The sequence below is a fragment of the Phacochoerus africanus genome, chromosome 11 (genome assembly GCF_016906955.1).
Source record: "Phacochoerus africanus isolate WHEZ1 chromosome 11, ROS_Pafr_v1, whole genome shotgun sequence".
In the NCBI taxonomy this organism is placed as follows: Eukaryota; Metazoa; Chordata; class Mammalia; order Artiodactyla; family Suidae; genus Phacochoerus; species Phacochoerus africanus.
The window spans coordinates 104,132,327-104,144,113 of NC_062554.1; the positions used below are offsets into that span (position 1 = coordinate 104,132,327).

Genomic DNA, 11,787 nt, shown 5'->3' on the forward strand with positions numbered 1-11,787 from the left:
GCTAATAAGTGGCTGAATTGTCATTCACACCCCATCTGTCTCCAGTGTCTCCAGTCTGAACCATTGAGCCATCTTCTCTCAGGGAAAAATAAATGCTGACATGCTTTACTGGTAGCTAGTGTATACCTGTGGTATTTCTGGAATAACATAGTGCTGCTTATGCTATTCTGCATTTAAAACAAAACAAAAACAACCTGCCAGCATTTATTGACTTCCTTCTATTTGCCAGGGCCCATTAAGTCATAAACGCCTTATAAGCATCATTTCAATCGGTCATCAGGAAAGCCTTGATCAGGACCCCAGTCTTTCAAATGAACTTCAGAGATGTCCAAGAACTTTTCTAGAGTTATCCAGCCAGGAAGTGGGGAGATGAGGATTCAAAGCCAGAGAAAACATTTATTTAACCAAAAAAACCATATGCTTCCAAGAAAATCAGGAAACGTACATTGTCAAGGAAGGCCAGTTAACTCTCAAGATAGAGTCTGGAGAAGAGAAAGCCTGTGAGGCATACCTTTGAGGGAGAGCACACCTGGGGTGAGACAGGTGTAGACAGAAGCAAGGAATGTGGAAATGGTACATTGTCCTTGGTGGTCTTCGCTGAGCACGAAGGAGAAGCAGCTTAGAGAACAGTGTGAGAGGCTGAATATTCATTGTCAGGTGAGTATTTTGAGAAGCCAGTACATATTTGGGTTCCATCATTTGCAATTTCATGTATGTCCATACTCAATATGATTTTGCTTTTCATTTATATCTTCAAAGGATTGTCATGCCCACAAAGTGAAATGTCCGTCATGAGCTAGTTCCTCTAATGGAAAGGCAAAACAATTATGAAAAAAAATATGTCATTTCTATGCTCAAAAGAGTACGTAGAAGCCACTAGAGTGGGGATAGCATAGTGAGGTAGACCCATGACTTTCTGTGAAAGGCACTAAGAACGAGGGTGCTACTCTCCCCCAGCGATGGGCATGTCTTCTGGTCATTATTACTTTCCACCTGTGTAAGAACAGACTGACTTCCTGTTAAAACTGGACGGTGGGCAGTGTTAGAATGTCAGCACCCACATTCTATTTTCAATATGCCTTAGGAAGCCTTCCAAGTGGTTGTACCTGTTTCCTTGCCTTTAATAGATTCTACAGTATCCCTTAATGGGGACAAGAGGAGGAAGTAGAAAAAAGAGATGTTCATAAACGAACAATCAGAATTCCTCCTTGTTCATCCATTCATTCAATAAACAACTTTTTTACTGTTTTTCTGTACTAAGGTGTAGTTGATTTACAACATTGTGCCAATTTCTGCTGTACAGCAAATTGAGCAGTCACACGCATATATATATATTCCTTCTCTTTTAGTATCTTAAATCATGTTCTAGCCCAGAGATTGAATATAGTTCCTTGTGCTATACAGTAAGACCTCATTGCTTATCCACTCTAAATGTAATAGTTTGCATCTACTAACCCCAGACTCCCAGTCCATTCTACTCCCTCCCCCCTCCCCTCCCCTTGGGAACTACAAGTCTGTTCTCTGTGTCTGTAAGTCTGTTTCGTAGATTGGTTCATATGTGCCATATTTTAGATTGTACATATGAGTGATATCGTATGGTATTTGCCTTTTTCTTTTTTCTTTTTTTTTTTTTCCCTTTTGTCTCTTTAGGGCTGCACCTGTGGCACATGGCCCAGGCTAGGGGTCTAATCAGAGCTATAACTGCTGGCCTATGCCAGAGCCACAGCAATGCCAGATCCGAGCCATGTCTGCGACCTACACCATAGCTCACAGCAACGCTGGATCCTTAACCCACTGAGCAAGGCAGGGGATCAAACCCGCAACCTCATGGTTCCTAGTCAGATTGGTTTCCACTGCATCAAGACAGGAAATCCCTCTTTCTCTTTCTGACTTATTTCACTTAGCATGAGAATCTCTAGTTGCATCCATGTTGCTGCAAATGGCATTATTTTGTTCTTTTTTATGACTGAGTAGTATTTCATTGTGTATATATACCACATCTTCTTAATCCATCTGTCAATGGACATTTAGGTTGTTTCCACATCTTGGTTATTGTGAAGAGTGCTGCAGTGAACATATGGGTGCATGTATCTTCTTGAATTATAGTTTTGTCTCGATATATACCCAGGAGTGGGATTGCTGGATCATATGGTAGTTCTATATTTAGTTTTCTGAGCAACCTCCATACTGTTTTCCATAGTGGTTTTACTAATTCCCACCAACAGTGTGGGAGAGTTCCCTTTTCTCTACACCCTCTCCAGCATTTGCTGTTTGTGGACTTACTAATGATGGCCAGTCTGTCTGGTGTGAGGTGGTACCTCATTGTAGTTTTGATTTGTGTTTCTCCAATTATTAGTGGTGTTGATCATTTTTTGTGTGTGCCTATTGACCATCCATATGTCTTCTTTGGAGAAATGTCTATTTAGCTCTTTTGACCTTTTATCAATTGGGTTGTTCAACAAAAAACTCCTTAGCATGTATTATATACCAAGCACCTCCTTGAGCTGAGAGTACAAAGGTAGATATGACACGGTCTCTCCTCAGGAAGCTCAGTCCAGGGCTTTGCCTCTTAGAGTGTGGGACCAGTAACAGCAGCATCACCTGAGAGATTGTTAGAAATGCTCATTTCCAGTTATCACTCCAGATCCATTGAATCAAAATCTGCAAATTTAACAGGATACCTGGGTGATTTTTAAGCATATTAAAGTCTGGGAAGCACTGACCTAGTGAATTATTAGATCCTCTCCTGCTCCTTAGTTCTTGATTTATTCAGCAAGTATTTATTGATCACCTACCATAGGTCAGGCTCTGGGCTAGGAGTTGGGGGTACATTGGTAAGCAAGAAAAGGGAGGTGCTGATGGCCTGGAGTTCACATTCTGATGGGGGAGAAAAACAAAGAACAGGAAAATACATGAGATAGTTACAGATCATGAGGAGTACTCTGAAGCAAATAAAACTGAAATATGATAGGGGTTCCCAGTGTTGCATAGTGGGTTAAGAATCTGACAGTAGCAGCTAGGGTCACTCCAGAGGCACGTGTTCCATCTTACCCAGGAACTTCCATAATCTGTATGATAGAAAGAAACCAGAATGAACTATAACAGGCAGGGTGGGGGACATCGTCAGGGTAAGCTATTTCTATTCTGTATCTTGCTTTCTGTTCTAAAAACATAAACACAGTCACTGTCTTATGTGCAAAGAGCCCAAAGATTATACTACTTTGCCCTTCTTTCCTTTTCTCCCCACTCCCCACCCCTCTGCCTCTGGCACCCAGCACTGAAACTATAGATGCTACCAGGCAGCTGCAGTCACAGCCAGGCCCATTGAAAAGTTCAGGCTGTGAACAGCTAAGAATTTGGATGCAAGCTGAATCACAAAGCTTAGAAAGAAGTACCAGTATTGCCTTTCTAGTTGGGGTAAAAAGACATTAAAGAATAGAGATGGGCTGGTAATGGGTGTAGCTTCCCATCCCACTGTTTTCTTACATCACTGCAATTGGGGGCCAGAGAGTATGATGATGTGAACTGACCAGAGGGAGGGCAGCCAGTAAGTAAAGATGAGCAATGGGATATACAAGCAACCACAACCAACTCAGATCTTCTCATCATCTATAGAGCCAATCAATCTGAAACCAAAAGCAGTGTTAGACTTTAATTCAGCCCCAAAGTGTGTTCAGCCCCACTTACTTTCTGCACAGATCCACAGATAGACCACTTGAGGGATAAACCACCGACTGCCCAAAGAGAGGATACGGATAGACCAATAAGCAGAGGATGGGGCTTCAGGTATTGCTTCTCTAGAAATTATGTGTCGGGAAGGAAAACTCAAGTCAAATATGGCAGCACTCTTCTGACCTGTGATCCTTGTGCCAACTGTCCAGCTGGTTGCGTGGTTTACAGTATATGAAATGCAGCCAATCTGCAGAGAAAGGGCATCAGCCCACTGTTCCAGTTACCTACTACTGTGTAACAAACTACCCAAAATTTAGTGGCTTAAAACTTTGTCAAAGTTTTGTTGAAAAACCTCACACCCAGCAGGATGGCTATTAACAACCAGGTTTATTGCATCTCACAATTGTGTGGATCTGGAATTCGGGAAGAGTTTAGCTGAGCAATTCTTCTGCTCTATGTAGCATCAACCAGGGTCACTTTGTGGCATTTGGCAGGGAGATCAGTGGTGTGGAGGGTCCAAGAAGGCTTCACTCACAGGTTGGCCCCTCACAGGGATGGCTGGAAAGGTGGGCTCAGTTGGGCTGCTCTCCCTCTCCACATATGATCAAGACCTCTCCATGAGGTCATTCTAGCAGGAGAGTCAGAAACTACCAGTACACTAAAGATTCTCAGCATCTCTAATCAACAGAGAAATGCAAATAAAACCACAGTGAGACATCACCCAAAAAAAAAAAACAAAAACCATAAAATAACTAGTATCAGAGAGATCTGAAGAAATTGGAACATTTTGTGCACTGTAGGTGGGATGGTAAAGTAGAGCACTATAAAATAGTATGGAGGTTCCTCAAAAAATTAAAAACGGAACTACCATATGATCCAGCAATCCTACTTCTAGCTATATATCCAAAAGAATGGAAAGCAGGATCTGGAAGAAGTATTTGTACATCCATGTAAGAGCAGAACTATGGCCAATACCCAAGAGGTGGAAGCAACCAAAAGGTACATCAGCAGATGAGTGGATAAGCAAAATGTGGCATGTACATATAGTGGAGTATTATTCTGCCTTAAAAAAGAGCGAAATCCTGCCATATGCTACAACATGGATGAGCCATGAGAATGTTATGCTAAGTAATATATGCCAGTCACAAAAAGACAGATATTGTATGATTCCACTTAAAGAAGCTAACTAAATGCCTCAAAATCTTAGAAAAAGAAAGCAGAATGGTGGCTACTAAGGGATGGGAGTGTGTTCCTAAAGGAAAAGAGAATGTTGTTTAATGGGTGTGGAATTTCAGGTTTGTAAGATGGAAAGTCCTGGAGACCTGTTTCACAACAATGTAAATACACTGAACACTACTGAACTGTAACTTAAAAATGGTTGAGGAGTTCCCGTCGTGGCGCAGTGGTTAACGAATCCGACTAGGAACCATGAGGTTGCGGGTTCGATCCCTGCCCTTGCTCAGTGGGTTAACGATCCGGCGTTGCCGTGAGCTGTGGTGTAGGTTGCAGACGTGGCTCTGATCCCGCGTTGCTGTGGCTCTGGCGTAGGCCGGTGGCTACAGCTCCGATTGGACCCCTGGCCTGGGAATCTCCATATGCCGCGGGAGCGGCCCAAGAAATAGCAAAAAAGACCAAAAAAAATGGTTGAGATGTCTAAATGTCCAGCAATGGGGAACTAGCTAAATAAATTATAATATCCTCAAATAACAGAACCCTAGATGGTCATTACAAAGGGTAATCCATATTTACTAACAGAGAAAGGTAACTGTAACACGTTGACAGTATAAAACACCATGTAAAATGTGACATTTCCTATTTACATATGCCTACTGATGTCTGGAAGGATTCTTGCTAGAAATGTTAACATTTCACACGCACTAGGATACCTGTTCTTAACAAAAAAACGAAAAACCAGAAAACAACAAGTGTTGGCACGGAGAAGCTGAAACACTCATACAGTACTGGTAAGAATGTAAAATGTTGTAGAAGATGTGGAAAACTGGAAATTCCTTTAAAAAAAAATAACTACGGGGGAAAAGTTTGAGATAATAAATTTTATTTTACGTGTTTTTTAACCATGTTAAAAAATAAACTGTCAACACTCTTAAAATCCAGATTGATGAGACCCAATTGTACATGTACAGCACGGGGAACTATATTCAATCTCTTGGGATTGAACATGATGGAAGATAATACAAGAAAGGGAAGGAGTTCCCATTGTGGCGCAGTGGTTAACAAATCTGACTAGGAACCATGAGATTATGGGTTCGATCCCTGGCCTCGCTCAGTGGGTTAAGGATCCGGTGTTGCCGTGAGCTGTGGCATAGGTTGCAGACGCGGCTCAGACCTGGCATTGCTGTGGCTCTGGTGTAGGCCAGCAGCTATAGCTCTGATTAGACAGCCTGGGAACCTCCATACGCCGTGGGTGTGGCCCTAGAAAAGACAAAAAGACAAAAAAAAAGAAAGAAAGAAATTGAATAGTCACTATGCTGTACGGCAGAAATTGGCACAACATTGTAAATCAACTATATTTTAATAAAAAATAAGTAAATAATTTTTTTCACTTCTTTTTTTTTCAATTTAATAGCACTTTATTTTTTATTTTCCCAATACATTATTTTTTTTCTACTGTACAGCATGGTGACCCAGTAACACATACTTGTAAAAATTCATTTCTCATATTATCATGCTCCATCATAAGTGACTAGACATAGTTCCCAGTGCTACACAGCAGGATCTCATTGCTAATCCATTCCAAAGGCAAGAGTCTGCGTCTATTAACCCCAAGCTCCCAATCCATCCCACTCCCTCCCCCTCCTCCTCCCGCTTGGCAACCACAAGTCTATTCTCCAAGTCTATGATTTTCTTTTCTATGGAAAGGTTCATTTGTGCCGTCTATTAGATTCCAGATAAGTGATATCATATGGTATTTGTCTTTCTCTTTCTGACTTACTTCACTCAGTATGAGAGTCTTTAGTTCCATCCATGTTGCTGCAAATGGCATTATTTTGTTCTTTTTATGGCTGAGTAGTATTCCGTTGTGTATATATACCACATCTTCCTAATCCAATCATCTGTCAGTGGACATTTGGGTTGTTTCCACGTCTCAGCTATTGTGAATAGTGCTGCAATTGCTCAACATCACTGATTATTAGAGAAATGCAAATCGAAACTACCATGAGGTATCACCAAACACCATTCAGAATGGCCATCCTTAATAAGTCAAAAATAACCAGTGCTGGAGGGGGTGTGGAGAAAAGGAAACCCTCCTGCACTGTTGGTGGGAATGTAAGCTGGTACAACCACTATGGAGAACAGTATGTAGATACCTTAGAAAACTATACATAGAATTACCGTATGACCCAGCAATCCCACTCTTGGGCATATATCTGGACAAAACTTTCCTTAATTCTTTTAAAAAACCCAGACTGAAAGCGAAGGGAACATGGACCCCATCTCTCAGCGAGAGGAAAGGCAGAGAATCTGCAGCAAGCTCCAACCTGCCACACCCACTGCAGGGCAGATCTTGGCTAGAGCACCTGAGGGTCTAGATGGTGAAATATTATTTCCAGGGGACTATATTCAACCTCCCAGAGATGAAGGGTATCAGAAGGTGCCATTAGACACGGGTGCAGTTGGAAACAATAAAGTGGGAGAAAATGACACATCTTGTATAGCCAATGAGAAAAAATGGCCTGGAATTCGGCACTCACTCATTTTCACAACAAAGATTCAGCAGGCCATTCTGCTAAGAGCCAGATTGTTTTCCACTAAGTATTCTTCTCACTCGGGCATTGGCTGCCCCCCAGCTGTCCTGACAGGGGGCAGGCTCCAGGCCCTAACTGAACAGGTCAGATAGGAACAATCTACAGAAGTGCCAGCATCTAGAAAGTCTGGACAATGTAGCCATTATAAATGCTGCTCTCAGGAGCAGTGATTCAAATGACAGCTATGAAAAGGGCTCCAAAGAGCCCTTTGGAGATGGAACATGAGCGGCTCAGAGCCCATGACATGTTACAAGGGCAAACCCGACTGAGCAAAGATCCAAAGCAGCGTCGAATGACTTTTTTATTCAGCGCTGCTCTATACAAACCTGGGAAAGGATGACAGCTTTTAAATTGCCTCCCCTGAGCTATGCTCCATCCATGGTGCGTGGGAAATGTTAGCAAAAGTTTGGGGAGAAAAAAGCAGAATGTTTTACAAAGCAAAAATCACAGTGTAACCCTGCTAATGCTGCCACCCAATTCCACACAAGGCCCTGGAATCTCACGGTCCCTAGCCAGAAGGCGTGATGCCAACATCTGGAGAGGAAATCCCCACCCTTTATCCTCTTCCACCTGCTGGCTTCTCTTTGGGTGGAAGAGTCTGCTTTGTGCAGGCCAATTAAGTAATCGCAGTAGCATTCTAATTGTACCCCTTCGGCAGAGTGTTTTCCTGGTGTGGTGTGGGAGTGTTGGTGTTCAGATCACCCTGGGAATACATGTGCTGTTTCCTGTAGCCTAGCGCAGCCTGCAGACTCCTTGAGTGTCCTGGGGCTCCTGTTGCACAGGGGTATCAGGCCCTGGGGAGAAAGCCCAAATGATAGGAACAGTGTCTGAATAACCCCAGCCCAGCCAGCTTTCCCGGGAGGCCACGTGATGGTGCAGCCTGTGCTCATAGGCAGGCCTGGGATGAGGATGAGGCAAATGACAAGCCTAGTGTGCAAACTTTTAGGAGGCCCTTGCCCTGCATTTGCATGACCCTGAGAGTGAGCACCTCCTCAAATCTTGTATCTGGGGAGCCACACTTGCCTCACCCTACTTCAGGCCTGGCTCACTGGCTTCACTCACTTTTCCCATCCACTCCTCTGCTCCCCGGCCAAGGTTAACACTGGGCTGGGGAATGTGGGTCCAATGTTGACAATGGCCAACAAAGAAGAGAGCTTTAAGAAGGAAGGGCTAAATAATCAATGGTGAGATTACAGTGAGGGATCCAAGGAGGCATTTGGCTACATGGAGTCTACCCATGACCCAAGACCAGAGAAGATCCAAGAAGGTAGGTGATGAATGACTTGTCCTCATCAGCTCCTGCATCCAGATGGCGGGGTGTAAGCAGGAACCCCTGTGAGACCAGCCATGGATGTTCCCTTCCTCCATGAGGGCTCAGGGTCTTCCTTGGGAGGTGCCTATGCTGCAGGAAGCTCCCTTCTCCCCGGGTTTGAGTGCTGATCTAAAGCTCTAAAGCACATCCACCCCCGTTTTCTCTCTTCCCAACCCATCTTGATGTCATAAAACTAGATCAGGCAGCTTAGAGCTGGGGAAAGAGAAATGGGGAGTCTCTGGTTCCTAGAGGCTAACAAACGGTTCACACCAAAGCAGGTTTTTCTATCATGACATCAGATATATTTATTTGAGAACCCCAAGACAGTGGGGTCTGGCCTCTAGCCCCTCTCTTCCCCTACAGCACACACTTCCAGGTGCTACCTTCCCTTCCATATGCATGGCCACTTTTCATCACCCATTTCCCTATTCTTCTTCACACGTTTACAACCCCACCCACTCCTCCCTCTCCCCACAACTCCCCAATCCCCGCAGCTAGCTCCTTTGCCAAATCTTCCTGAAGAACACAGGCATTCAGCTTTGTGGATTTTAAATAGAAAATTATGCAGAGTGAAGTGAATCTTGCTGGAGCAGTGGAATCAGGGACCCCTAGGCCCAACTTTGGTTTCCAACTAGCAAGAGCACCTTTCTGACACTGAAGCAGAGACCCCCTCAAGGTTCAGCAGTGCCACTAGGGCTGTGTAAAATCCTCAGATTGCTTGCTTGTGTTGCTTTTTAAAATATCCCCTTCCAGAGGGCTTCTGCGAGCATGATTCAAGCTCAGAAAATCATGACAGACAAATCTTCATTATGACACGATCATATTTCAATTATCCCCAGTGTAGTCTGGGTACATTAAAGCAACTTCTCTCACCAAGAAGCAGCTTCTCAAACTGAGAGAAGTTCATTAAAAATCATAATGTGCATTTAGATTTTTTAAAGCATGTTGGAAAACAAGGGGATAAATTCTAGAAACAACAACAGAATCTTTCAGAGGTTGCTCCAGCACTTAGTCAGAAACCATAATCTTATCTTGTGATGTGGAACGAGCATTATAACTGAATAATGGGCCAATTATTTTATTACAATGTGTGTTTCTAAGTGTTCTGTGATGCTAAACCCAACAAACTGTTTTCTCAGTCCCAATCTGACCCATCTTCACAATATATAAGGTGCCCCTCAGTTAATGTGTCAAAGTCTATAAAAATCATTCAAAAATGGAGTTGATCATACTATGTGTGGTCTGTATCCATACAGGCATGGTCCCTCATATGTTGGAGAAAAGACAAATCAGACATCTCCTGAGAATTTGTCCTAAAGAAAGAATTTGAAAGAACAAATTGAGTTTTATATGCAAACCTTTCATTATTGATAATAACAGAAGAAACAGAAACCTACCTACATATCTAGTGGTGGTGAAGTAGTTGAGAATGGAACACTGATCATGAAAGGGAGAGGAATGAGAATGGAATGAAATATTATGCAGCCATGCAAAACCAATGCTGATGATTCAGAGAGTGGAAATACAGGAAATTTTTTTAGTATCATGTTAAAAATATCATCTGTACTGTGATTCCAACCATACCAAAGAAGTGCACGTTTAAGGAATAAAAAGAAACGTGGGAAGAAAATAGTTGGTGCCTCAAGGTGATTGAATTGTGGATTGTCCATCTTTAGAACCATTCCTTTTGTAGCGGCTATAATGTTGTTGATTGGAAAGTAAATAAATAAAACTTGGAAGGAAAAGGAAAACACTCAAGTGAAACATTTTCTCTGCCAGGCAGAAAAATCAGTGATGCTTGGGATCATTTTGCATTCTTCCTTGCTCCCTCAAAGCAACCTGTGATCGTCACCCAGATCTAGGGAATATGCATGTCTGGGTTATGAGGGGAGCAGCCCCTCACCAGGAAGACTGTGCTGTTAGTTTAATGGACTGGAAACCTCAAACTTTTCCGTTTTTTTGAATCACACATCTAAAGTGCATTTCAACCATTTGTTGGTGTGGTTGTTCCATGACAAAGATGCACAAAAGTCTTGCTGACAGTAAATGATGCTTTTGTTCTTCCCCTCTTCTCTCTTTCTCTCCCCTATCCCCCCCCCCACCCTGTTCTGCAGTTCTGCTAAGCCAATATTCTCTAGAATGAGCACAAAACAAATCAAACAACAGCTAAACAAATCGAATAACAGCTTTTGTACATCCACATCAAGAAGGAAGACACTTGGGAGAGGTCGGAGTACTGAAATGGATATGGATGAGAGTGAGACCTCCACCGTCAAAGCACCGTCTAGATAGATCGGCAGAGATAGGAGTGATTTTCCAGGAGATGTGATCTTGGATTAAACACCAGCTCATTGGAAACCACCACTGAATAAGGGCAGATAACATTCATGAGAAATCACATTCAGGAAATAATTTTGAAGGAAGTGAAATATTAATGGGCTAGAATTAACCTATAAAATATATATGTACTGAGGTTTGTAAACTGTCCTTTTTTAATCAAACAGAAAACTAAATGCTTGAATCTTTCAACGCTATTTAAAAAAAAAAAGGCAATCAATCCTAAATTATTCCTATCTCAATAGCCAAGAGGCCGATCAACATCGATTATCGAGGAAGCGTCTTAGCAAATGCCTCTGAGTATTTTCATAGGAGCTGTGACCTTTGGTTCCCATCTCTGCCATTCATTTATTTCACTGTGTAATTAGTTACAACCACTCAGTTAAGAGATGTAACGCTTCAAACTTTTTACTGAGTCTGTGTTGCGTTTAATCTGTCTGTAATCAGTTATTACTGAGAAGGTGTTTCTGACATATACTATTACTCCATCAAGCTGTATATTACAGGAAGTACATCTTTACATTGTAGGTTCCCAAGCAACATAGATTTCCCTATCTTTCAGGAAACAGCATCAAAGAACTCTGAAAAATATAGAAAGTTCATTTTCACCTTGGATGCTCACATGTAATATATAGGCTGCTATCAAATAAACACTTTTTCTAATTCTCCCTAGTATATGGATAGAAATTTAATATACTT

The 11,787-nt window shown here is 42.4% G+C and overlaps 1 protein-coding gene across 1 annotated transcript in view; it reads left to right on the plus strand.

Annotated features, from left to right (window-relative positions):
* The window catches only part of LHFPL3 (LHFPL tetraspan subfamily member 3), a 556,240-nt gene extending 545,066 nt beyond the window's left edge, over positions 1 to 11,174 (plus strand). Inside the window, exon 3 of the mRNA XM_047753279.1 lies at positions 10,866 to 11,174. Coding sequence (XP_047609235.1) covers positions 10,866 to 10,894 — 29 coding nt within the window. The 3' untranslated portion in view covers positions 10,895 to 11,174. The remainder of the gene's footprint in view (positions 1 to 10,865) is intronic.
* Positions 11,175 to 11,787: the final 613 nt, after the last annotated feature.